The sequence below is a fragment of the Martes martes genome (genome assembly GCF_963455335.1).
Source record: "Martes martes genome assembly, chromosome: 11".
In the NCBI taxonomy this organism is placed as follows: Eukaryota; Metazoa; Chordata; class Mammalia; order Carnivora; family Mustelidae; genus Martes; species Martes martes.
In genome coordinates, this window is record NC_137899.1 from 107,798,753 (window position 1) to 107,825,008 (window position 26,256).

The following is a 26,256-nucleotide window of genomic DNA, read 5'->3' on the forward strand; positions in this document are numbered from 1 at the left end:
CGCCTGAGTCACCCAGGCACCTCCCAAAAGATAGCTTTTAAATATGTGCATTTCTGACTGCTCTAGATGTACTAATTAACATTCGAATTCATGACCACGTTCAAAACACTAGAGCAGTAAGTTTTTGAACCGCACATATGGGTAAGTGACTCCATTCAAACATCTTCATTTTCTTTTGCCAAATGAATGTTGTCACTGGGACCAGTCAGGTGTCACTAAGCTCCAGTGGTGAGAGCTGGGGAGCTTCTGAGCCAGTCCCTGCACAGCCCCAACCAGTGTCATCCCCCTACAGGCCCCCCCCAGTACCATCCCCCTGCAGGCCACCCCCGGTGTGGCCCCCTATTGTGTGCCCCCCAGGTTGGCTCACCAGTTCGCAGCCCCCCTGCAATGCACGGCACCCGCTCTCCCCCATCCTTGCCCTCCCCCCACCCCTGTGGTGCTCAGGTCTCTCCCAGTATGCCCCCCACCCCCTGCCCTAGTATGTGGGCTGCCCTGAGTGCTCGCGCCTCGGGCCCCATGAACTGGAGTCTTGACTGCTCTTCACTCGTTTTCCCAGGGTCCTGCCCCTGCTCTCCACGTCTGTCCTGGGTTTCTGATTTCAGAGGTTTGCTTGGTTGCTTGCTTGCTTGAAGTCCATTTCCAAGTGCTTTTTGAATGATGTGAGGCAGTTCTGGGCTTCTGCTAAGCGCTTGTTTGGGGCAGGAGGATTGTCCTCTCAAATGCTTTGATTTGCATTTTGTATTTTCTTCTTATAGCAGTTTTGTATGGAGTTTGTCTGGTTTTTTTTTCCTGCTCTTGGACCTTTTGTAGATGGCTATTCTAGGTCAAAGGAGCTTTATTCTGTTAGTTTGTGAAATGTCGTTTCTTTACTGGGTGCAGGCAAGTGTCTGCTCCGTGCGCCGCCGGGCCCTGCCCTTCTGTCGCGCCTCACTTTCCGGCCTGTCTGTCCCTGTGAGTGGCCCCCCGGGCCTCGCCCCCGAAGCTGGGTTTGCTCTCCGAGGGCGCTTTTGCCTGGTTTCTGTTCCACCTTCAACTCCCTCGTGCGTGAAGAGTCCTCACCTCACCCCCGCCCGCTGTGCCTGTACACTTGTGGCGTGAGTGCTCGTCTCTCTCCTTACAGGTGTTTTGAGGTCCGAGGTCTCTGTTTCATGGTAATGCTGGAAGCTGTGATCACGCCTCGTTTTATTGGAGGCCCGTATTGGTTTTTGGTGTCTGGGGAGGACGGAGCCCACATGACACTGGGTGCGCTTCTGTGACTTCCTCACATGTGGTCCCGTGGGCTTTAAACCCTAGACGGCGTCCTGACTTCCGTGAACCACTGCAGTCCCGTTCAAGCGGTGGAACCCGTCTGCACGTCTGTCTACAAAAAACAGAGTTTTGTGCTTTCCCCCTTTTCTACTCAAGAAGGTACGTGACCTTTCACCTCAGTCGGGTCCTTCTAACAAGTTACCCAACGTGGTTTCCTTGTTGACAAGCCTTTTCTTGTTTCTGTTGCCACTAGAGATGTCAGGTTTGTCGTTCCATGTCGCTTCCCTGGATGAGAGTGGGGTTCTCAACGTGTGGGTGAGTAGGACGTCCCCAGGCGCCCACACACGGGGCAGTGCTGACTCGGAGCTCGGGTCCTCTGACCTGCCGGGTCCGCGGTAGTCCCGATGCCGCTCAGGTCGGGTGAGGGTGTGCTTGGCTAAGCCGGGAGCGGCAGGGGCGAGGCTGGGCCCACCTGGAGGCTGCTGCGGGCCTCGCTGGGGGAGTGAGGGGTGGGGCTGGGGGTGCGGTCTGGGGGGCTCTTGGAGGTCGCACTGAGGCCCTGGCCACTGGCTGGTCAGAATGAAGGGGTGTGAGAAGAGGTCAAGGAAAGGGATCCATAACATTTGAAATGCTGGTTTTGACGTTTGCGATGGGTCTTTTTTCTGGAGCGGTTAGGGTTTTAGCACCGAGGTAGAGTGCTGTCCTAATGAGAACGCACTTTGCGTAGATCGTGTCCTGGGACGGCCCTGACATGCATTAACGCTCATTTCAATACTCTGTTTTTAGGTGGTGGTTGAATTACCCAAGGCAGACGTTGCAGGCTCAGTAAGTGACTTAGGTAACTATTCAGTAAAAAAGATTAATTTTGGTCAGTGTTTTCTAGAGTGAATAGAGATTAAAGATACCGACAACCTCTCTGAAGCAAGCGGCTGTCGCACACACCGGCGATCTGGAGGCCGCAGTCCGAGCGGTGCGGAGCCGTAACCGGCCGCCGAGCAGGCGCCGCCAGTGAGTCGCTGATGTCCTTCCGGCTGGCGGTGTTTCCACCTTGGGAAGGGTGGCCGGTTCCGTTTCCGTGCGTCATTCTCTGTGCTCCCCGCACACTCAGGAGTCGCTCTCTCCCCTGGTGGGGCCCCTTCCCCGTCGCCGAGCGGCCTGGGGCTCCGCGAGAGGCCCGAAGGGGCTTCCGGGCCACGCTTCCCTGGCGCTGGGGGAGGCCCCGCGAAAGGGCTCAGCTGGCTCCCCGGGAGGGGTCGGCGAGACTTTAAGCAGACGGGGGTGGGTGCATCTCGACGGCAGGGCAGGGGTGTTCTGGGCGCACACTTGGCGGTCCTGGTTCTTCGTGCTCCTTCCTAGGCTGTGTGTCCAGTTCGCGTGCTAAGTCCCCAGCCCGGGTGTGAGTTTAGTGTGATAAGGAGGGGGAAGCTGGTGAAGGGTCGGTGCTGAGCTCCGTCCTGGTGCAGGCCGGTTCGGGCCCGTCCCCACCGCCCCGCCTCCCCACCCTGTGCTGCCCGGTCAGCGGATGTCCGAGTGGGGCGGGGGGGTGAACCTGTCAGAAACTGGGTCCCCGGGGCTTGCTCAGAGCTTGTGGCTTCCGGAGTCCGGCCTAGTTTCCGGCAGCAAGCGGCACCTGCCAGCAGGGCCAGAGAACTGGGTGACCGTGGCGGCTGAGGGGTTCCTGGATGAGGGACCGGGGTCCCCTCCCTGCTCTGTGTCAGCCGTGAGGCAGCTGGGGCACTCAGCCGCCGCCACCGTCGCTGCCGCGCCATCCAGTACTGTGCCCCCCTAGGACTGGGCACAGGGTCGTGCGTCTGTCCCTCGGGTCTGGCGCTCCCTGACTGTCCTCACGTCATTCGGTCAGTGGCTCAGCTTCCGGGGATCGGCCCTGCCCCCGCCGGCGAGGGGCGTGCCCGCCGTCTGGAAGTGAGAGCGCGAGAGCTGGGGTGCTCGGTGCCCCGCATCCGAGGTGGTGTGCGCTCGGACTGCAACGAAAACGAGGCTGAATCATTCAGGGATTTCACTCAGAAACATTTTTGAGGCAGAGTAGCCGTTTTCTCACCGTTTTCCTGCAGCATCCTCTGCTTCCTGCCAAGTCGTCATGCTGAGTCCGTGTTGAGCCTCTGGGGGGCTCGGAGACTCTCGGACGTCGGAGCAGGACGGCGTCTGCGAGGGGCTCACCCCCTCCTCTGTGGCCTGATGGTGGGGCCGGACTCAGAGTCGGGGCCGGGCTGACCTGCCCTCACCCAGGCTGGGACCCCGGGCCCATGGGGGTTGCAGCCTTCCAGCGCACGGTGAGGCTGCCTGTGTCGCTCACCTGAAGCATGGCCAGGGCATGTTTTAGGAATTTGGGGTGGGGGCGAGGGCTCAGTCCCTGCACAGCGGCTCTCAGTCAGCCTGTGGAGGTGAAGTCCTGTTGCAGGAAGTGCTCACCGGGCCGCGCCCGGGGTCGGGGCCGGGCAGGTGTGTCCCATCCTTAGAGGTCGTTATCTAGAAACTCCTTTTATCTATAGAACCTCCTACCCAAGCTCTGGCCCTGTTTCAGCTTTGCTTCTGGGAAAAGAAGGGTGCCGGCGCTGGAGCTCCTGCAGGAGGACAGTGCGTGGGGAAAGCGGAGGGCGGTTTCACGTGTGTGACAGCGACAGCGAACACGGTCCCGTCAGTAACGGACAGCCCGTCACGTAATTGCAGTCACCCTTCCTGTCGCAAGTCGACTTCATCTACGTGGCTACGGTTGACACACTCCCAAGGCTCTAGGCAGTACCTTGCCCAGAATTTGGGTTTCAGTATAGATACATTTTTAATTCCCTCCTTTGCAGTAATTACAAAAAAAGAAGGAGGCTATTGGGGACAGACAGAGCAGGCAAAGCCAGTGAATGGCTGAGGGGTCAGGGTTGCGGCCGTAAATGCTTTGGGCGTCCAGGGGGGGAACAGCTGTCGGTCCAGGGAAGGGGGTGCCGGCGCTGCGGAGCGGGGGCGCCTGTGCGCTCTGCGGCGAGCGAGTGACGGCCGGGCGCGCCTCCGCGGTTGTGAGGAGGGAGGTCCCGGGGTTTCTGATGCGCGCGAGACCGCCAGTGGGCATTTACGGCAAAGTATTCCTCTTGGAAACTTAAGGTTCTTTTTTTGGTTTTTGTTTTGCTTCGTGTACCACCATTTTTTTATTTTATCAAATCTAAGAACGTAAAGACTTCTTGACTGGTTCCAAAGTCCTTTTCTCCCAAGGCAGTTTGCAGGACCCTCGCCTGCATCAAGGAGCACTGTGGGCCCACGTTTTGGTGTCATTTCCTAACTCAGTTCTTTGGGCAATGAAAAATGATTTCAGGCAACTGTAATTGGATTTTGGTTTAAGTCGTATTAAGAGGTGCATTTATTTACGATTCCCCTGTTTTCAGGTTTGATCCCTGGAGGGAGGGTAAAGCTGGTGCACAGTGCTGTGGTTCGGCTGAGCGACGGGTAAGTCTGTGCCCCTCTCAGTCAGAACCTTCCCTCCTTTCCCAGCGTCAGGGAGTCGCGCATACGGAACGTGCGTGGTCGGGTGTGCAGGGAAAATCCAACTTCTCATGCTGCGTTTTGCCGAGTTAGTTTAGTATTAATGAGTCAGTGTAATAAATGCAGTTACCAGGTGTACAGCGGACATCTCTTTCTTGATAATTTCTATCTTATACATCGGCACTACAAAAACTTGACCGTTTTGGGGCGCCTGGGTGGCTCAGTGGGTTAAAGCCTCTGCCTTCAGCTCAGGTCATGATCCCAGGGTCCTGGGATCGAGCCCCACGTCAGGCTCTCTGCTCAGCGGGGAGCCTACTTCCCTTCCTCTCTCTCCACCTGCTTGTGATCTCTGTCAAATGGGTGAATAAAATCTTTAAAAAAAAAATTTGACTGTTCTTCCACCAGTTTTAATATAACTGAAGTTAAGTGGGTTTCAGGTTCAGAAACTTCGATATGAAAGTGTTATTTAGAAGCTTCAATTTCCGCTTTTACTCCTATAACTTAATGTGACATAAAGACTTTATTAAATACACAAATATTGTCTGTGAGATTTATATATGGCATGTAAATTTATTCCTGAAACATCTTTTTTTGGTCACTTATTGTAGTTGGGGGCTATCAGCATGCGATTTGCCCTTGAAAAGTGTTTTATATTAGCGTGATTCTTCTTAGAATGCCTCTGGGTGATAGTAATGAATTTGTACCTGTTTTGAGATTGTAAATCACCTTTAGTTGGCTTAAATATAATTACTACAGGGACTCTTCTATGTTGGAAAAAGTCAGCTGCTACACTGTAGAACCAGCCGCAGGTGACCCCTGGCCCTCCCTGGATTTCCCCGCGGGCTGGGGGTGACAGCTGAGATGGGAGGTGGACGAGGAGTGTGCTCGGTCAGAGGGAGGGGCACGAGCCCCCGACCCACCTAGGATACTGCCCGCAGGTTTGCTGTTGAGAGAGGTGGGCGCGAGTCGCTGGCCAGGCCTGAGTGTTCGCCGTGCTGGAGGGTGCAGACGGCTCTCTTGCAGGAGGGACGGAGCCAGGACAGGATTTTAAGGCAGGGAGTGGCAAGTCTCATTTGTGGTTTAGAAGGATCGACTTGGCAACGCTGAGAGACTGGACGGAGGAAGGGAGACAGGAGGCTGTTGCAGGGTGGATAGAGGGCTGGGGTGTGACGCGCGGTGGCCGTCTTGCTTATGGAGGGGTTGGCCTCAGTTAGGGGGTGGAGCTCGGGGAGCTGCCCTGCCCCGGGTGTCCGGCTCTGCTGCCAGGTGTCCCGCACACAAGGTGAGGACCGGGAGCCCGGTGGGAGGGGGCCGGGCCGTGCTGTGTGTGGACGTGACCGGGAGGCCGCCGGCTCCGCGGCAGGGATCTCAGACTGGGGAGTCTTCAGCTGACCAGGACATTTGCGGTCCTGAATGTGGGGACGAGGGAGAGAGGCCAGATTCCCAGCTTCTGGCAGAAGGAGCAGCCGCGGGCCCTTTCCCGTTACAAGTACATACGCTGTATAACATAAAAACTAACCATAAACTGAACAGTTCTCCCAGCAAAGACGAGGACAGTGCCAGCCGGGAGCGGAGCTTGCAGTTAGCACGCAGGCCTCCGTTGTGTGGAGGCTCGGCTGTCCGTGTGGCCGTGCGGGGCTCAGGCCATGCGACCAGCGCGGCATCGGGCTCGAAGTGAGAGCGCCGCGCGGGGTTCCTGAGTTCACGGCCGCTTCGGTGAGGAAGAGACTCAGGAATCCCCACCCTGGCCCAGGAGAGACACGGGGGGCAGGAGACTTGGAACCCCAGGGGACCCCCAAGCTGAGGAGGCGGCCCACCGGCGGACCCCAGGACAGTTGCCCGCTAGGCGGCGCTCGAGGCCGGAGGAGGCCCGTCCTTCCCGCTGCGAAGGGTGTGAGGCTGGGAAGCCAAGCGGGCGACTCTATCCCGTCTGCCCAGCGTTTCATTCAGGGTAACCTGCGGACGGGGAGGGTTGGGCAGGCGACCACCAGAGTCGTGCAGCTCTTTCCTGAAGGTTCACACCGCAGTGCACAGATTTTATAGAGTGAGGGGGTGTGCAGAGAGGCCTTGTGGTAAGGTCTGAGGGTTTGTGGGCCCCTCCTCGCAAGCTAACCCCTAGGTAGATCTCATGGTGCCATCTGGGCCTCAGGAAGGGGAGACCCTATGTTGTCTTTTTTTTTTTTTTCGCAAAGATTTTATTCATTTGACTGAGAGATCACAAGTAGGCAGAGGCAGGCAGAGAGAGAGGAGGAAGCAGGCTCCCCGCTGAGCAGAGAGCCCGATGCTGGGCTCGATCCCAGGACCCTGGGATCATGACCTGAGCCGAAGGCAGAGGCTTAACCCACTGAGCCACCCAGGTGCCCCCCTACGTTGTCTTTAACAAATTGGTGGATGGCCAAAGCAAGCCTCCCCCATCCTGGCCTCAGTGGTCCTTTCTTAGGTGTGTCTATTACTCCCCAAGGGGCCCAGAACACGTAGCCCCAAGAGAGGACACACACCAGATGGAGTCCGTATTGCCAGCACTCCAGCGGGGGCGGGGGGGTGCTCCCACGAGATGGGCTCCCAGCATTCATAGGGGAAGCAGTTCAGAAAGAAAAATGATAAAAACTCCAAGCCTGAAGCAACGTCTACCACGGCACAACAAATGGGTTCAGCACAGCTAGAACTTGGGATAATGGGACAGTCTAAAAGACATTTCTAGAAAGAAACTATCATCTTTCAAATTTACAGTCTGTGAATGGTGAGATAGATTAGACGTAGCTGAAGAAAGAGTTAGTGAACGGGAGACCAGAGCCGGAGGCCTGCCCGGAGCTTAGGGAACAGGAGAAGGAATGGGCACAGAGCAACGAAGCGCTCTGCTGTCCAGGGGCCCCGGCGGCGTCAGACAGCTCATTCGCTCATCTTCACTGTTTCTTTCCAGCCTTTCCCGTATGTGCTTTGAATTCTGGGGGGCCACGCAAACCCTGAGTGTGAAGTTTCTGCCTTCAGACCCTAGTCACTTCATTGTTGGCACAGACGTGGTAAGTAGGAGTTTAAGTCTGTCAGTCATTCTCCTTTCCTGGCTCCTTGGCAAATATCTTCATTAAAGACTGACTTATTATTATTTTTTTAATGATGCTGTGTAATTGTTTCAAGAATAACTGCTTAATCCATCCTGATGCCTGATCCTTTTTATCACCATTGGTCTTACCAGGGTCTTATAAGTCATGGCACCAGACAAGATCTGAAAGTATCTCCCAAATTGTACAAACCCCAGCAACCCGGTATGAGACCAGTCAAAGTGAATGTGATTGATTTTTCACCATTTGGAGAACCAGTATTCTTGGTAAGAAAGTTGGTTGTTAAAGCACCATTTCTGTTTGGGCAGCAAAACACGAGCAGTGATCTCAGGGATTTCTTTAAAGTGGGGCACTTCCCAGCCCACTTCGGTGCCAGTGGGCTGCCTGGAGGGAGGGTCCTGTGTGCAGCCAGTGCAGAGCATTCCACGCCGCCGTGGAATGGATCTGAAAGTCTTTATCTTCACGTACTTTGGGCTCATAGGAAAGTTACGGGAACCTGCCTGTCATATCCCACTCTTCCTTCCATGGCTCCGTCCTCTCTCTCCCAGTCTGTGTGTGGACGTCCGTGCTTCTGGGCAGGCGTGTGCCTGTGTTTTTAGGACATCAAGTGGACACATTGCCGTTGACTGTCCTCATTGGGTCATGCCCTCTGTGGGGCTGCCCCACTGCCTCTGCTGCTCAGCCTGTCCTGGCGGCGTCCTTCGGGCTGGCTCTGGGGCTTTGGGCCTCACTCCATGGGCCCTTTGTTTTCCAGTACAGTAAACTCCAGCATCAGCCTTTTCTCCGGGGAGTCACGGCTGCGGTCAGGAGAAGAGGCCTGAGGAACTGAGGTCTGGGCAGTGGGAAGTGCTTGCTGGGCAGGACACAGCACCGATCCCCACTTTGAGCTCTGTCTGCTTATCGTAACCCTGTGCTGGCCCACATCCGTAACGCCAGGGTGACCCTGCTTCCCTGCACCCGCTGGCGGGAAGAGACCTGGCTTCTCTTCCCCATGATGTTCGCTTCTGTGCTCTACCCCAGAGTGCACAGAGCGTTTGTGGTGCTAACTCGGGCCTCTGCTCCTTCAGAGGAACCATGTGAAGGATCACGTATATCGAGTTAGAAAGGAGTTAGGCTTCTCTAAGCTAAAAATCAGGGCTTTTACTAGACCAGGCAAGGGTGCCTGGGTGACTCAGTTGGGTGACTGCCTTCGGCTCGGGTCATGATCCCAGGGTCCTGGGATGGAGCCCTGCACGGGGCTCCCTGCTCCGCGGGGAGTCTGCTTCTCTCTCTGCCTGGGCCTGCCACTCTGCCTGCCTGTGCTCTTTCTCTCTCTCTGTCAAATAAAATAAATAAATAATAAGCCAGCCAAGTTTTGTTTTATAAAAATCTCAATCCAAGGGGGATATATAACTGTATTACTGGCTCAGGTTTATGTAATCTTTTTAAGAAAGTGGGTTATTGATTTCTGTGGAACCGATCTTGGCGGCCTATGGTTGACTTAGCAATATTCAACTCGGTTAAAGATAAACCCCTATTTATATATTTGCTGAATTCATTATTGGCTGTTTGGGGAGGGGGAAGGGGGTTCAAAGTGTATCAGGAACTCCAGGGTGAATGCTCAGCTCTGTAATTTGTGAGGACAGAGCTCATGCTCTGAAGATGTCCCTCTCTGGTGAGACTGAGTGAAAAGAAGACAGAACGGAGACCAGCAGTGTCCACCCCTGTCCCCAGGCTGGCTGCTCAGACGGAAGCATCAGGCTGCACCAGCTGACCTCCGAGCGCCCTCTCCTTCAGTGGGACGGCAGCACCGACGGCCACGCGGTCATAGGCCTCCACTGGTCCTTGACCAGACCTGCTGTGTTTCTGGCCCAGGATGACACGTCCTGTATTTATGTCTGGGATCTGCTGGAAAGCGATCTGGGTCCTGTAGCCAAACAGCTCATCTCCCCAGACAGGTGAGTCTGATGGTACCTCCTCATGGGCACTACTTTTTAGAAGCATCCTTGGGGGCTTATGGGTAAGGTTGCTACACTTTAAACTGTGGTTATTTATGTTTAAATTTAAACATTTTTATGTTTACATATTTAAGTAATATTTTGAAAACCACTTTGGAATACGTTATTTCATATTTAGTCCAGAATACTCTGTGGATTAAAGAATTCACATTGTGCTTTTCCCCGTGATTATTGTTCTTACTTATTTTTTCACTTATTTGAGATAGAGTGAGAATGGGAAAGAGAGCACAGGTGGCAGGGGGAGCAGCAGGCGGAGGGAGAAGCAGGCTCCCCGCTGAGCAGGGAGCCCGATGGGGGACTCGATCCCAGGACCCTGAGATCATGACCTGAGCTGAAGGCAGAGGCTTCATGACGGAGCCACCCAGGCTCCCCTCCTCCCATGATTATCACCCTATAAATGAAAGAAGCTTTTTGTGAGGTCCTTAGTCACATTCCTTTATTAGTCTTTTAAATTCAGTATTTGTCTGAGTGATGTACAGTCTTCCTTTTAGTTTCTAAAGGGGATGCCACGTGGGAGTCAGTCATTCACATCATTTCACATCAGTGTCATTCCTCTGCCCTAAACTGATGGTCCCTTCAAACCAGCCCCATGTGCCTCGGCACTGAGTACGGCGAAACCCATTCACGCGGGTGTGGATGTGCTTCAATCATCCCGTTTTTGTTGTTTTGTTTAATTGAAAGTTGAAATATGTATCAAGTTTTCACTGTGAAGGGCTCTCTTTTGACCCTGCCTTGTCTCTGTACCTGTTTTCTTCCTTGAGATTTTCTATTTCTTGTCAATACATTCTCCTGCTGTGAAGTAAGTCTCCCAGTGACCTGGGGAGGACAGGGGCCACTCAGCTGTATCCCACAACCCTTTGTAGAGGAGAGAGAAGGACAAGCGGTGCTCGGAACCAGGATATGGTTTGACAGACCACGAGGACACAGCAGTAAGACCTGGAAAGGGGCGCCTGGATGGCTCAGTGGGTTAAGCTTCTGCTTTCGGCTCAGGTCATGATCCCAGGGTCCTGAGAACGAGCCCCACATCGGGCTCCCTGCTCGACGTGGAGTCTGCTTCTCCCTCTGCCCCCTACTTGTGCTCTCTCACTACCTCTCTCTTTCTCAGAAAAAAAAATACCTGAAAAAAATGAGGATCTGCATGTATTTACTGCAAGTACTAGGTTCACTTACATTATTCTTTTTTAAAAATTATTATTTTGTTATGTTTTTGTTATGATTCATTGTTTGCGTATAACACCTAGAGCTCCATGCAATCCGTGCCCTCCTGAGTACCCACCACTGGGCCGACCCATCCCCCGCCCCCTCCCCTCTGAAACCCCCAGTTTGCTCCCCGGAGTCCACAGTCTCTCATGGTTCATCTCCCCCACTTCGAATTTCCTCCAATTCACTTTTCTGTTCCTTCTAATGTCATCCGTGCTATTCCTTATGCTCCACAAGAAGGTGAGACCATGTGATAATTGACTTTCGCTGCTTGACTTACTTCACTCAGCATCATCTCCTCCAGTCCCGTCCGTGTCGATGCAAATGGTGGGTGTTCATCCTTTCTGATGGCTGCGGGATACTCCGTTGTATATAGGGACCACATCACACAGCAATGCAGTAATGTGGCAGGATACAAAATCAATACACCGAAATCAGTTGCTTTCTTATACGCTAACATGTAACTGTAGAAAGAGAAATTAGGGAATTGATTCCATTCACAATAGCTCCAAAAATCATAAGATACCTGGGAATAAACCTAACCAGAGAGGTAAAGGATCTGTACTCGAGGAACTACAGAACACCCATGAAAGAAATTGAAGAAGACACAAAGAGATGGAAAAACACTCCTTGCTCATGAATCGAAAGAATAAACATTGTTAAAAGGTCCACACTGCCCCAGAGCAATCTACACTTTCAACGCCATCCCGATCAAAATACCAACGGCATTTTTCACAGAGCCGGAACAAACAATCCTAAAATTTGTATGGAGCCAGAAAAGACCCCGAATCACCAGGGGAAGGTTGAACAAGAAAACCAGAGCTGGGGGCGTCACATTGCCTGATTTCAAGCTCTGTTACAAAGCTGCGATCACCAAGCAGCATGGTCCTGGCACAAAAACACAGCAGACCGAGGGAACAGAGTAGTCTCCAGAAATGGACCCACTTACATTATTCCAATTATTAAAAAATATATCATCAAAATCCAGACTGTGGTTCACATAGAAACACAGAAGGCACACACAGTTTACTCTCCAGAGCTTGTCCGCTACTAAATAAAACAAGCGTGTGGGAGCTCCTGCCGTGCGCCGGGCACACTGTGCGCAGTGGGGCGGCAGGGAACCGGCTGCCGGCTCGAGGCCCGGTGGGTCTTAAGCGAAATAAACGAGCCGTCCCACAGCTTGGGACGGGGAGAAGTAAACGGGGAGGGATCGAGTGTGGATTTTCAGTGGGGCAGGGAAGGAAGGTCTTACCAAGGACAGTCCTCCCGCCCCGTGCCGTCGGTGTCGGTGGCTGGCTCTCGGGAGAGGGCAGCGAGCTGAAGCCCCAGGGGCAGGGGAGCTGCTGAGGCAGAGCAGAGAAGGACGTGGAACGTTCCTTCCCTGACGCCTCCTGTCTGGGTGGCGGCAGTGTTCAGGTGAAGGAGTCGTATTCCTAGGAAGAGTTCAGTGTTTCTCTGGCTGCAGAGAACAACGGAGCAAGAAACTAACAGATTCTAAAAGGCACGAGTTGAGGTAGAGGGAGGAACTGACCACATTTCGGGTGAATTTCGAACCTGCAGGCTCATGGTCTGGGAGCAGAAGCAGGCGGGGGGCGGGTGTGCGGGGAGCAGGTGTGGCTCGGGGCCAGCGTGGAGGTGGGGGCAGCTGCCCACGGAGCCCGGACGGGGCCTGTTCTCCGCCCTCAGCTTGGGTTCCGTCGGGCTCTCAATCCCCAAGACATCGTACCTGCACCGTCCCACACGCACTGGGGCTTTGACCCCTGTCCTCGTGCTTTTCACGGAGCCCCAGCTTGGCGGTGGCCCGTGGAGCACGCCGTGTGGCGCCCGCGGGAATCGCAGTCGCTATGCCGCGGAAGCCTCCGCGTTTGTCACCTGCTACTCGTGCTTCCAAGCTTGTGGCGACTCAGCTTGGCCTGTGTTTTACACTAGTCACGGAAGGGCGGTGTTGAAGCACCGGGTAGTACTGAGTACTGGGTCAGCACACGGTGTAGTATTAGTGCTTCTCAGTTGCGCATAACAGCCAGCGGTCATCACGTCCCTGCTCTCGGCCGCGCCCGTCCCCGGGGAGCCCAGCTCCCCCCACACCCCCCTTCCAGCAGCCCTCTGCTCCCTGGAGTTTCTCAGGGTGTGCCTTCCTCTACGACTGTGATTTGTCATGGTTTGCCCGCCGCGAGTGGTGCCGTGGCACTCCCGCGTGTAGGACGTGGGTGGGTGTAGACTGACCGGCCTGCAGGGCCTCCGTCCAGTCCCTGTCAGCGTGGCTATGCTCGCGTCACAGGGGCCCGGGAGCTGGATGGGTGTGCTTATGGGAGGGTGGCCCTCAGACCCTCTGGGACCACTGTGGGGTTTCTCTGCCACCTGTGACTGCTGGCGTCCCCTGGAGGGGCTCAATGCTCCATCCTGTGTCGAGGACCCCACTGAATCGTCGCCCCAGTGGGGGCTGGTGCTGGTGGCCCTGGTCAGTAGGAGGAGACAGGAGGGGCAGGAGCATTGAGGTCGATATGAGGCAGGCATGGTCTCAGCCTTCTTGGTGAGTAAAGGTGGGATGAGTGGGTGCCAGAGGCACTTCGAGGGTGCTGGGGTCCCCTCACCAGACCAGGCGTAGTCAAGGGATCTAGTCGGGCTGGGGGAGAGGCAGGTCTCGAAGGATAAGTGGGAGTGAACCAGAGGAAGACGGGAGGCGCGAGGGTCCCAGGAGGCTGGCGCTGCAGGTGCGGGTGGGAGCTGGGAGCTGGGTGGCCCAGAGCGGCTGTGGGCCTCGAGTAGACGTGGGACACATGTTGCTGAGCATCTGTCAGCAGCCTGTGAGGGGAGAGGGGAGAGGGGAGAGGCAGGACCCGGTCAGAGAAACTGGTCAGTGAAGGGACGGGGGAGGCAAGGTCGGGGCTGTTGGGCTGGCTCTGGGTTCCTTGCTGGGTACTCGGGGGCCACTGGCATCCTGGAAATTTATTCCTTATTCCCTCTAGGCAGCTAATGGGCTTTTACCAAGTTTATTTTTATTTTATTATTTTTTTAAGATTTAAAAAAAATTTATTTGATAGAGAGAGAGACAGCGAGAGAGGGAACACAAGCAGGGGAGTGGGAGAGGGAGGAGCAGGCTTCCCACTGAGCAGGGAGCCCGAGGTTGGTCTCGATCCCAGGACACTGACTGGGATCATGACCTGAGCTGACAGCAGATGCCTAACGGCTGAGCCACCCAGGCAACCCTCTTGTACCAAGTTTAAATACAAAGTTTATCTTAAAATACTACTAATATAACTACTACTGTTCCCAACCACGTCCCATATTCTTCCTCTCCCCTGGAAAAAAAAAGTTCTTTTTTTGTTTCGTGTGTGTGTGTGTGTGTGTGTGTGTGTGTGTGTGTGTTTTGCTTTGTTTTTCAGAGATGGGATTGATTGGAAAAAAGTACTATGTTCCATTTAAAATTTTGGTATATGGCGTTTTCTAACTTAGGAAGCCACAATGTTCTTGACTCATCATGATACTGGGTAGCATTAACCAAGTTTAATGCTTCTAAATCACTTTTGTTTTTAAGAATTTCTTGATATTGTTATAGCCTGCCTTCAATTTTGATCCTTTGTTCTAATTGTCAGGTACCCAGGATTTAGCCTTTTTTAGCCTTCTGTCTTGTCACCAACCGTTCCTACCTGGTGGCCGTGTACTTGGAAAAAAGGCCGCGTGATCTTTCTGGCTCCTCTCAGTGTCTAAGGATGCTTGCTGCCCTGGCTTGCATCCCACAAACTATTTCCCTCACCCTATTTACTGCAGCAAATCTCTCCTTAGCTGATGAGACTGTGTTTATCTCCTTGTAACCCCACCTATCCGGAATGGTCTGTCGTCGTCTGCCTTTGAAATCCTCCTTCCCTGTAAGCAGTGATGGGGCTGAGCTGCACCCAGAGCTCACCCCAGACTATTTCCTCAGTACCTGGCGGGAAAGAGGAAGAGGCCGGCCGGGAGGGTCTCGGGCTCAGGGCGTCGACCGGGGTGGGACGCACAGGTGTCTTCAGGCAGCGCACGTCCGTCGCGACCTGTGACCCTCGTAAGCACTCAGTCTGCAGAAATGGAGAAATGCATTTTCTAAGCGGGTCTATAGATCTTTTATGTTTATTTCTGGCCTAACCTTTCTTCTGACTATGACTGAAATTTTTAGAGTTTAGCATTTAGTAAATACTCTTTCCTCCTTCCTTGGAGGATAGATAATCTGGGGACTCGATCACACAGCACGTGCTTCTTGCTTTCAGGCTGGTGGCCATGACGGTCGTGGGTGAAGCCGAGAAGGCCAACGGCAGCTTCCTGGCCCTGGTGCTGGCCAGAGCCTCTGGCCGCGTGGACGTCCAGTACCTGAAGAGGACGTGGGCAGCCCCCGTGGCAGACGAGCTGAGGAAGCTACGGCTGCTCCTGCGGGAAGCCCTGTAGGGGGGCTGCAGGAGGGCGCGGTGTGGTCGTGGGGGCGGGGGCGAGGGCTGGGGTGACCCCCGTGTGTGTACATTGATGTAGAGAGAGGACATGTATTCTGTACGTAACTTATTTTACAAGAATGTCAGCTCTGTGTTCCCAGTAAATAAATCACTATTTTTTGAGTAGAAACAACAAACCCTTGAGTATATGCTGAACCGGAGAGGAAATGGTCAAGTCTGTTATGTTCTTCTCTGAGAATATTTCTACTTATTTTTAGAATAGCTTTAAAATATTAGCACATTTATATTTTAAACACTCTACCATGAAAATGTACTTTAATGAACAATTTTCTTAGTCCTGCAGGAAAGGACATACTCAGGTATAAATTAAATGGAGTTTTGTCATTGAAATGACCTCTGCCAACTATTTTCTTAAAACTTTCTTGGGCTTCTTTTGGCATTATTTGAATGTCAGACACATTTTACATTATGCTTTAGAATTTAAAAATGTCTGTATAAAAATAACCCAAGTAAATAAATGCTCTTGAATTTTGCACTCAGTTAGAACAGAATTTTGGCGTGAGATCCAAGAAAGCCTGGGACGGCCTCCTGGCCAGCTCACTGTCCCCTGGGACAGTGATGGCTGAGTATGGTCAGCGAGGGGCCGGGGGAGCTTCGGTCTCTTGGGCCACACTTAGCAACAGGAAGATGTCGCTGCAGAAGCAGAGCATCTTTTATCTGGAAGGTAAAAAGGGACGTTCCGGAGCGTGTCACCTGTGTGTGAACCGTGTGTGTCTGGCTTGTTCAGTTGGTGTCTGCCTCCTTCATGGGACCAGGAGCTCTGTGGGCAGAGATGTGTCTCTTTTCTCAACATGGTCTCCGAGGGCTGTGTGTCTGCCTCGCACACAGCAGGCGCTCAACCAATGGTGACAGAAGGAAGGAAGGAATGCGTGGCAGTTGAGTGAGCTGGCTGTGTGGCTGTCACTAACACAGCCAAGTCCCGTCAGAACGCCGTATTTCGTGACTGGTTGTGGGGATTGTAATTCTGGAAACAGGCTGATCTCCTCGGCCCCTCATCCACTACCCCCCAGCCTTTATGTGTGAAGTTTGTCCTAAACTGGAATTGAGGGGAGTGACCTCCAGCGACCTGCAGAATGAGACGGCATCAAGCTGGCACCCATACTGGCTCTTCTAAACCCCACAGAGGCTTAGGAAGACACAGGAGGAACAAGGCCTGGCCACCAAACACTGACCCACTGATTAGGAGCGACTTCTAGGTGTGAGATCGTTGGACTCCGCTGACGAGTGCCAGTGACACCTAGAGACTGAGGTCCTCCCACTGGAGCCTGTGTCTTGGACACAAGACTTGCCTGCAATCCCCACTCCCCTGTGCTCCGCGGGCACTGCTTCTCCCTTCGGTGGACGCTGCTCTCTGCTTTCAGACAAAGCTCCCTCATGCCCACCATCAGCACCTCTTTCCTGCCATCCGCTTCAAGACCCCAACACCAGGAAATACCAAGAGGGAGAGAAGGGCCAAAATATAGTTTTGCCAAAATTATCTTTGAGGACATGTGGGGACTAGAAGGTCCTGCCGGCAGTCCTTACTGGGGAAGCCAGTTTGGGGGGTTTTGCTCTTTGAAGAGCTTGTTTAGAGTGTCTAAGCAGACACCAAGAACAGAAGAGCAGTTCCCCTCTGAGTCCGGGGTCTGCACCAGAAAGAGTCTGCTTTGGGCTGGAGGTGTGCACAGCTCTTACCCCTGCGTCTAGAAGGAGAAGGTCCCGCTGGCCCCTGCTCGTTGGCAACCAGGCATCGGTGGACATCGGTGCTCTTTGAAGGAGGGGTAGACCAAGAGTGCTGAATGTAGTGCCGTGAGATGTATTATTTGGCAGATGAAAGATTATCCTGAGGACCCAGCACGGGAACAGACATCTGGAGACACTTGGCCAGAGGAAGAAAAACAGGCAAGCAGCAAACAACAACAAAACGGTCGGCCACGATGAGAAATGGCTTCCCTGGGAAGGAATAGATAGCCACGGGAGAAAACAGGTTCAACATTAAATACTAGAGAAAATGTGTAAAATGAGGGAAGATCCACGCTGAAGATGACAAATGGGTCTTTTCCGTAAGGGATAATGGGTCAGCGATGTACAGACCTGAGGGGTTTCTCAGAATGCAGAGGGACAAATTGATGAAAACAGTGAAAGACCAGCGGTCCGAAGGAGGGGTCGCAGGCGTTCCCACGGATGAGCAACTGGGAAAGAAGGGGCACTAACGGCTGTGGGGGGAGCCCCCCGAGGCGGTGAGAGAGCTGGTGTGCGTGTGGGGGGGCTCACCCGGCGGCCGTCCACAGACAGGAACAAGGTGAGCTTTGCCTAAGGCGTCAGTGAGCTTTCAGCGTCGAGGCAACGTTTCTGTTTCCCCTCCTCTCTAGTTAACTGGGCATTTTTTATGATTCCATTTTACGTCTGCTGACTTAGCACTCAAATACCTCTTGTAAAAAGTTGGCGATTGCCCTGGGGCTGACGGCATAATGTCTTCGTGCAGCCAGAGTCTGTCTCCGAATGGTCTCGCATGTCCCCGTGCGCGGTGTAAGGGGCTTCCCTCCTGCCTCTCATCCTGTGTGCGTCTGCTTGTATGTTTCTTCGTATGTGCTGATGTTCTTTCTGCTTTAGACGGTAACTTTTCAAGTACTTCCACGTAGGGAGGATGAATTTCATCTTATGCTCATGTATCCTGTGCTTTCCTTTCCTTTTTGCAGATCTAAGCCGCCGTCTAGTATTGTACTCCTTGTGCCTGGGAAGTTTCCTTTAACATTTCTTGGAGAGTAGTTACAGTGGCAATAAATTCCTAAGAATTTTCTTTGTCTAAGAAGGTCTTTATTTCTCCTCCACTTTTTAAAAAAACAGACTCACTTATTTTAGAGAGAGAGAGAGCGTGCACAAGCATCTCAAGCAGACCCCCTGCTGAGTACAGAGCCTGATGCAGGGCTCAATCTCATGACCCTGAAATCATTAACTGAGCGGAAACCAAGAGCTGAATGCACCGATTGATCCACCCAGGCGCCCCTCTCCTCTTCTTTTATGAAATACATCTTAACTCAGTATAGCATTCTGGGTTGAGAGTTTTCCTGCAGCGTATCAAAGATGTCCCTCCGTTGTCAGCCAGGTTTCTGAAGTGAAGGTGCCTAGATTTTCATCTTTGTCCCCATGTACAATATATATGTCTCTTCTCTGGCTGGTTTTAGGATTTTCTCTTGGACTTTTTACCAACAATTTGAATATGATATGTGGGTTTCTTGTTCCCCTCCCCTGCTTTAAAAAAGTTATCTTACTTGGTGTTCTCTGAACTTCTTGGATCTTCTTGGATCTTCAGTTGGTGTCTATCATTAATTTTGGAAAATTCTCAGCCATTATTTCGTCAAGTATTTCTTTCCCCTGTTCTCTCCTTTCCTCAGAGTCCAGTGATGTATGCATTAGAGTGTTTGATATTATCTCAAGGCTCCTGGATAATATGTTCTGCCTTTCTTTCCTTTTTTTTTTTTTTTTTCTCTTTCTGTTTCAGTTTGGGTAATTTATCTTGACCTGTCTTCAGGTTCATTTATTCTTTCCTTGGCTGTGTTGAATCTAAGGATGAGCCCACTGAAGGCATTCTTTTTCTGCTACTATGTTTTTCTTTTCTAGCATTTACATTTAGTTAATTCTTCATGGTGTTCATTTCTCTGCTGAAATTACCCACCTAATCCTGTATGCTGTCCGCCCCTTCCACTATACCCTTTAATGCGTTAACCGTATTATTTTAGGTTCCCTGCAAACTATCTGGTCAGTTCCAACATCACTGTCCTATCCATGTTTTTTTTTTTTTTTTTTAAGATTTTTTAGAGGGAGAGGAAGAAGCAGGCTCCTCACTGAGCAGAAAGTCTGATGAGAGGCTCGATCCCAGCACCCTGTGATCATGACCTGAGCTGAAGGCAAATGCTTGACCAACTGAGCCCCCGAGGCTCCCCTCACTATGGTATCCATTGTTATGATGGTGGTTTCATCTTTTAGGAGTATATTGCATTTTTTCTTGCTTTTGTGTAGGCTCCTTGTTTTTTTGTTGAAAGTTGCTTATCTGGTATAGGGCAGTGGAGACTAAGGCCTGGAAATGACTGGCCTTCTCCTGCCAGGCCTTTCATGTAGGGCTTGAGTCAGTCTGTCAGGGCTTGGGATGTGTTTGAGATTTGCTGTTGCTCCAGATTTCTCTCACTGATCCTTTGGGTCTTTGTGGGGGGGCGGGGGTGGTGCTCATCTTCAGTGTCTGCTCCATCCTCAGTTTGGGGGTTCCCTCAGCACTTCGCAGAGTGTTTGTTCCCCAGTAGGTGACTTGTTGCTTAATATTCATTGGCCTGCTGGGGAGTGGACTTTGGGTTTCTGTTTCGATGGAGCCTGGTCTCAGGGGTGTTCCTGCAGCTTTCTTGGCTAAACCCTGAGCTTAGCACCTGTTTTTGCCCTGTCCCCACTAGGGACCCCAGTTTTTTTCTTTCCCTCCTAGCTACATGGTCATCACTTAGGTTGTGAGGTTGATGAGAGTGTACCTTTTTTCTTTTTTTAAATTTTGGGTAGTTAACATACAATGCAATATTAGCTTCTGGAGTAGAATTTGGTAATTGATCACCTACATATAACACCCAGTGCTCATTCTAACAGGTGCCCTCCTTAATCTCCATCACCCGTCTAGCCCATCCCCCAGCCGCCTCCCTCCAGAAACCCTCACTTTGTTCTCTGTCATTAGGAGTCTCTTATGACTTGTTTCCCTCTCTCCTTTTCACATTTCCTCCTTCTTGAATGTTCATCTGTTTTCTTTCTTAAATGCCACATATGAGTGAGATCATATGGCATTTGTCTTTCTTTGACTGACTTATTTCACTTAATTTAAGATACTCTAGCTCTATCTATGTCGTTGCAAATGGCAAGAGTTCATTCTTTTTGATTGCCAAGTAATATTCCATTATATATACATACAACTTCCTTACCCATCATCAATCCATGGACACTTGGCTGCTTCCATAATTTGGCTATTAATGCCACTATAAACATTGGGGTATATGTAGCCCTTTGAATTAGTGTTCTTGTACTCTTCAGATAGATACCCAGTCGTATAATTGCTCGGTTGTAGGGTAGCTCTATTTTTAACATTCTGAGGAACCTCCACACTGTTTCCCAGCGTGGCTGCACCAGCTTGCATTCCCACCAACAGTGCACGAGGGTTCCCCTTTCTCCGCATCTTCCCCAACACCTGTTGTTTCCCGTGTTGTTGACTTTAGCCATTCTGACAACGAACATGCCTTCTGACAGGTCAAGCCTTGTTCTGTCAACAGACAGGTGTAAGGCCCCAAGGGGGGCTTTACACCAGGAGGATGCTCTCAGGGCCATGCTTCTGACACTGCCTGGGGCAGGGGTCCAGGAAGAAGCTGGAGAGTCCCCCCCGCCTCCGTCACTGACCCATCCCCCACCCACTCCTGGGTCTCCCAGCCCATGGCTGGCTTGGAACTTCCAGCGCTGATAGCTCCCCTGTGTGTGCTGAGGGCACAGCTCACGCATCCTCGGGCTTGTTGGTGCTGCTTGGCACACTCTGGAACAAGGCTGCCCTCCCTCAAGGACGCTCTGGGCTCCGGGATTTGCAAAGGCACGTGAACTGTGAGAACGTGAGCCATAGGGGGCAGCAAGCATCCGGCCATCCCTCTCCCCTTCTCCGGGCCTCACTGTGGCGCTTGCATTCAGACTTCGAAAACAGCTGAGAGCTTTCCGCTAAGAAATGTTGTTTAAAAAATACCCACCAGAATCCAGTCTTTTCAGGGTGCTATCAAGGGGGACGATCACTTATTTTTTGAAGATCTATTTTTGGTAAGCACTAATCTGAAATACTTTTAAAAGAACCCAGTTAGGTAAAAGCTTTTCTATGGGGAAGCCCTGTCCTTACGGTTCTTACCTTTCCCGCCACACTTGGGCCTCCGCCCTGACTCAGGAGACGCTCCCGGGGCCTCCGTGCGGGGTGGGTGGAGGGTGAGCCCTGACCGTGCACATGCAGCTGCCCCCCACCCCGGGCCCTGAAGTCTTTGGTTCTGCTGGGGCTTTTCCCTCAAACAGTGAGCCAGCTCTGCAGTCAGAGCTACCGTTCACAGGGGTGGCCTGCGCCACTCAAAACAGACCCTCTCTGGGTCAGCGGCGCCCTTTCTCAGCAACGATGGGCCGTTCCTCCTCTCTAAGCCCGAGGACTGTTCTGCCCATGCAGCCAAAGCTGCGTGTCTCTAAGGACCGTCTGCAGGGGGTGATTCTGTGGTGTTGAGGGGGTGCAGCTTGGGAGGGACCGCCGGTCTTCCTTTGGAGCCGTGAGGAGGGGGGAGTGTGGCTTGGGGGAGCAGGTGTCCTGCCCTGCAGAGGGGATCGGTGCCATCTGTGCGGGGTTTATGTGGAAATATGCCACGAGGACAGGAAAACAACCCTAGGCAACTCAACAGCTGCCATCAGAGAGTTTGGGCTTTCCATGGTTCAGCTTCAAGCTGTAATTACTACCTTTATAAATCTGTGAGAACAAAATTCTCCCCCAAGTACTGGAATACACCACCTGGTCATCACAGAGTCAAGGCTTCTACTTAAATGGCATCTTTTTTTTTCTTTTTTTAACTTTTGTTCATTATCTTTTACACTCAAACTCGCAAGGCTGAACCCAGATCAGACTAGGACGGCACAGCGATTCTTGTGTGCAGCGGGGGCAAATCTCTTCACTCGGAGGTGGAGCCTGCGCACCCCTAACCGGGTGCAGAGGCAGGAAGAGGGCCCTGTGTATGCCCCCCCCCCCCCCCCCCGTCCCACAGGGCGGCAGGGTGCATGGCAAAGGGGCGGGTTGCCCTGAGCGTCCTAGCAGGGCCCTGCCGGGACCCTGGGAGAGCCTGTGGCCCGGATGCCTGTCCTGTCCTTGCCGTCCGGGGCCCGTCTCAGGACCCATTTGAGCTGAACGGCCGGACTCCGCCGAGTCAGGGGTGAAACCGGAGGAGACGCGCGTGGCCTCTTGGGGGCACGGGCCGGGGACAGCCGAGTGTCGGTTTTGCACGTTGCCGTGTGCCGACTTCTCGAGGAAGGCCACCCAGGGCTGGGGGTTCGGGAGGGACGGGATGAGCACCCCCCACCCCAGAGATTGGGCTGCTCCGTTCTTTCTGACACAGCTGACTCCGCGGTCGTGACCAATAGACGGTTTCCTCGATGCCCAGCTCAGACAGGCACTTGGCAAAATGTGGTTCAGTGAGGGCACATCAGACAGACACTGGTCACCAAGGTCTGAGTCTAAACGGTGTGTGATCTGGGCGTTACCTACCTCAGTCTACCCTCCTGTCAGATAGGAAGAAATCATCGTGTCTACCTAACAGTTGTTTTAGGGGACTAGAAGCCCCCTTTCCTTCCCTGCTGATGTTTGGACTTGACTGGGTGAAAACACACCAGACATGTGGCTTTTGACTGTGGCCCCTGGGCTTGCCGGCACTTGTGCCCAGAATTGGGAAGATGCCTGGACAACACCAGTGTGCCCCGGACTGGGCACCTGTGCCCAGCAGAGAGCGCCGGAAGGCAGGCGCTCTGCTCACAGGGGCCCCTGTGACGGTTTCCGAGGTACTCCCATGCTGCAGAGCCCCCCAGGGCAGCTCTCTGTTTGTGAGGCTCCTCTGCTTCCCTGGGGGCCCATCAAGGCCACCACCACCCCACCCTTCCGTCTGGTGTTTACTTAATTCTGCCCAGACGTAACCAGTTGTGTGTAGGGCTCTCTCCAGTTAGGCTGTGAGTCCCTCGTGGGTGGAGATCGTATTAGTCTTTAAAGCACCCCTACCTCCCCCCCCACACACACTATTTGCTCGTTGTAGACCCTCAAACTGCTTTTGAAGGATTCTTTTTTTTTTTTTAATTTTATTTATTTATTCGACAGACAGAGATCACAAGTAGGCAGAGAGGCAGGCGGAGGGGTGGGTTGGGGTGGGGAGCAGGCCCCCTGCTGAGCAGAGAGCCCGATGCGGGGCTCGATCCCAGGACCCCGGGATCATGACCTGAGCTGAAGGCAGACGCTTCACCCACTGAGCCACCCAGGTGCCCCTGAAGGATTATTTCTTAAGGCCTCTGATTTATTTTAAAAGCTTTTAAAACATTTAATTCTCCCTTAAATTCTGCAGCATCCAGGAAATTGAATTAAGAGGAATATTTGATTTTCTAAACATTCTGCTTCCCCCAAGTTTGGTTGCTCTGCTCTGTAAACTGAAGGCGGGGGGTCCGTCTTCCTGTGTCCCCCCCGGGTCACAGGCTGGGGCGGCCTTGGCTCTTCACCCTCAGAGCTGTAGCTGGTGTCCCGGTGACCCCTTACGGGGCGGCTCTGGGCGGGCCTCGTGGCGCTGCTGGGACAGGACAGGCCCTGGGGTGGTGGTGGGGCATGTGTGTGCAGGTGTGTGTGCGTGCGAGTGTGTGTGATGCTGTGGGGGGGTCAGGAGTCGGGAGCTTCCCTGTCTTTGGACAAGTCAATCCACTTCGAACTCCCTCCCCACTTGTGAAATGGGGACAGTGTTCTCACTCAGTCCACTCATCTTAGAGGTTGCTGTGGGCCAGCGGGAGCTACCGTAGGTGGGCCCCCCAGCACGACCTGCAGGGGGGAGTGAAGGTCAGCGCGTGTTTGTGGGGTAGCTACCCGGTTCCTCATTCTGCTGGCGCTGGCGGACTGGCTGGGCTCAATCAGTGGCTCACGGCTCCTACCCAAGACCAAGCTCGCTTGGGGCTGGAGGGGGCAGGACAGGCTCACCTGACCGCCTCTTCCTGGAGTGGGGCGTCTTCCGTGTGCTGGGTTCTCTGTCCGTGTTCAGACCCTAGGCTGGGTCTGAACACTGTTGTCCCCTTGTTTATTGCAGTGCGGATGCCGGTGTCCCCCACATCCTGCTGGCTGACTTCTGTGGCTGACCTGGAGCACCTGCCTCTCCCAGACCTAATCTTTGTCCCACACTTGGCTATCTTGTCTAAATCTGTGCTTTTGTGAAGCAGGCCCAGAATAGCATCACCGTTCTCTTCCTCACATCATCCAAACGCCTGTTACACAAGTTTTCAGATTCCGTCTTCGATGGTTGGTGTGCGGCTGCAGCTCCTGGTGTTGGGGGACCGTCCCGTGGGTGTGGGCGACCATCTTAGCTGTCACTAGGGCCTGTGTCCAGCCCAGCACACACCTGATCCGTGTATCTGCTGAAGCATGTTCCACGGGCAAGCAGGTTCCAAACCCAGCGGCCGAGGCCCCTGTGTAATCTCCGTGCCTCGGACGGGCCCTGACTCATGCCTGAGTCTGTCACCGCACGCGCCAGAGCCTGGGTTTGTCTCACTGCCCAGCAGTCCTGGGCACTGACAGTCCCTCCGTCCCCCTACCGTGTGTAAGGCTCACACCAAGTTCCTGCTGGCTCCTTCAGGGAAAAAGGAAGCCAAACCCCACAGCGTACACTTTTTTAGTGGACATTGCTGTCTGTCTGTCCGTATGTGCCAACTCGCCTGAAAGAAACGCCCTCCTGACTCCGGGTTCTCGGCAGCTGGACTCAACCCCCTCCTCCCAGGGATGCTGGTCACTGCTCTCAGTTCCCGGGTGTCCACGAGACCCCTCTGCCTCCGTGGACTCGGGGTGGCTGGCCGAGAGACGGCTCTCACCCCAGCTGCGTCCGAACCCACACCATCAGGCCCTGTGTGCTTCTACTGATGCTCCGGCCTGTCGAGGGGCGCCTGGGAGGGACTACGCAGTTCTCCACCCAACCTATCCCCCATCCCCCGTGCCGCCCAGGATGTGGAGGTCTCCAGCAGGGTCTGTGACAGCAGGCTGGCGTTCCTTCTAGACAAATCCAGTGTCCCCCCCCCCCCGGAGGGCGCTGAGGCACAGTCCGCGGGATGCTCCTCTCGGGGTCCTACGGAGATGGGGTCCAGCCGGCCCTTGTGTCCCTGAACCTCCCTTGGCTCCTCCCTCCCTCCTGAAAGCCTGAAAGCTGCAGCCTCCGTGGCCTCCTGCTGGGAGGTGTCGCTCAGCACCGGGCACCACCGCCGGTCTCTGCTGCGGCCCCACACGTTGCCGTGGACAACTGAACAGCTGTAGTCCACGTCCGCCACGAGCTCTGACAGCTGCTCAGTGGTTGGAAGGTGGTCTCTGTGTCACAAGAATTTGGCACACCAACCCTCTGAATTTTGAAAATTTTGTGACATATTCTGAGATATTCTGTTCGCATTACTCTCTGGCCCGCGAGAGGAAGTCAGCTGCATATGCAGCCACTGTTTGTTTTACTGCGTCAGACCGAAGATGTTCTGAAACTATTTAAAATTGTAACTAGTCCTTGAAATTGAAATTACAATTCTACAGATGCGAAGGGCCCTAGCACCCCGACGGGCCGCGGCCGGGGGTCCTGGGCAGCTGGGTGCTGGCACAGCCCTGCTTGACTCGTGTTGGCATCGGGACACACGGCCTCTCGGGATGGGAAACACAGCGAGGCCGTGGCTCGCACGTCTGCAAACTCCTGCTTGGTCGCTGGCTTCACTCTCTGTCTCACTCCACCTGACACCTTGGCTTCCAGCCACCACCTGGCCAGGATCCCAGATGCTTTCCGGCTGTTGGCCGGCCCCGAGGCCCCTGGGCCACAGGCCTGGTCTGTGCCACGGCTGGCAGCCGGCATCCACGGGAGCAGGGACCCGGGTGCGTCCGTCCTTGCCTTCTGACCGGCTCCGCGCCCGCCGTGTGTGGGCCTCACGTACCCAGGAGGCTCAGCGGCACCCAGGGGTGGGCTCAACCTCATGGCAACTGGCCCCGAAACCCGTGGAAACCAGCCCGAGCGGGCTCTGACTCAG

At 53.6% G+C, this 26,256-nt stretch overlaps 1 protein-coding gene across 7 annotated transcripts in view; it reads left to right on the forward strand.

Moving 5' to 3' along the window:
• DYNC2I1 (dynein 2 intermediate chain 1) overlaps positions 1–15,946 on the forward strand; it is a gene marked incomplete at its 5' end in the record, with an annotated part of 58,604 nt that extends 42,658 nt beyond the window's left edge. For 5 of the 7 annotated variants that reach the window (XM_080818796.1, XM_080818797.1, XM_080818798.1 and 2 more), the window contains 8 exons: positions 1,294–1,407; positions 1,502–1,563; positions 2,035–2,086; positions 4,638–4,698; positions 7,655–7,754; positions 7,928–8,059; positions 9,507–9,730; positions 15,232–15,946. In XM_080818796.1, the coding sequence (XP_080674922.1) occupies positions 1,294–1,407; positions 1,502–1,563; positions 2,035–2,086; positions 4,638–4,698; positions 7,655–7,754; positions 7,928–8,059; positions 9,507–9,730; positions 15,232–15,406 (920 nt within the window). In that variant the 3' untranslated portion in view covers positions 15,407–15,946. Of the gene's footprint in view, positions 1–1,293; positions 1,408–1,501; positions 1,564–2,034; positions 2,257–4,637; positions 4,699–7,654; positions 7,755–7,927; positions 8,060–9,506; positions 9,731–15,231 lie in introns of all 7 variants that reach the window. The other 2 variants (XR_013967661.1, XM_080818799.1) reach the window with 2 other exon arrangements.
• Between the last annotated feature and the right edge of the window lie 10,310 nt (positions 15,947–26,256).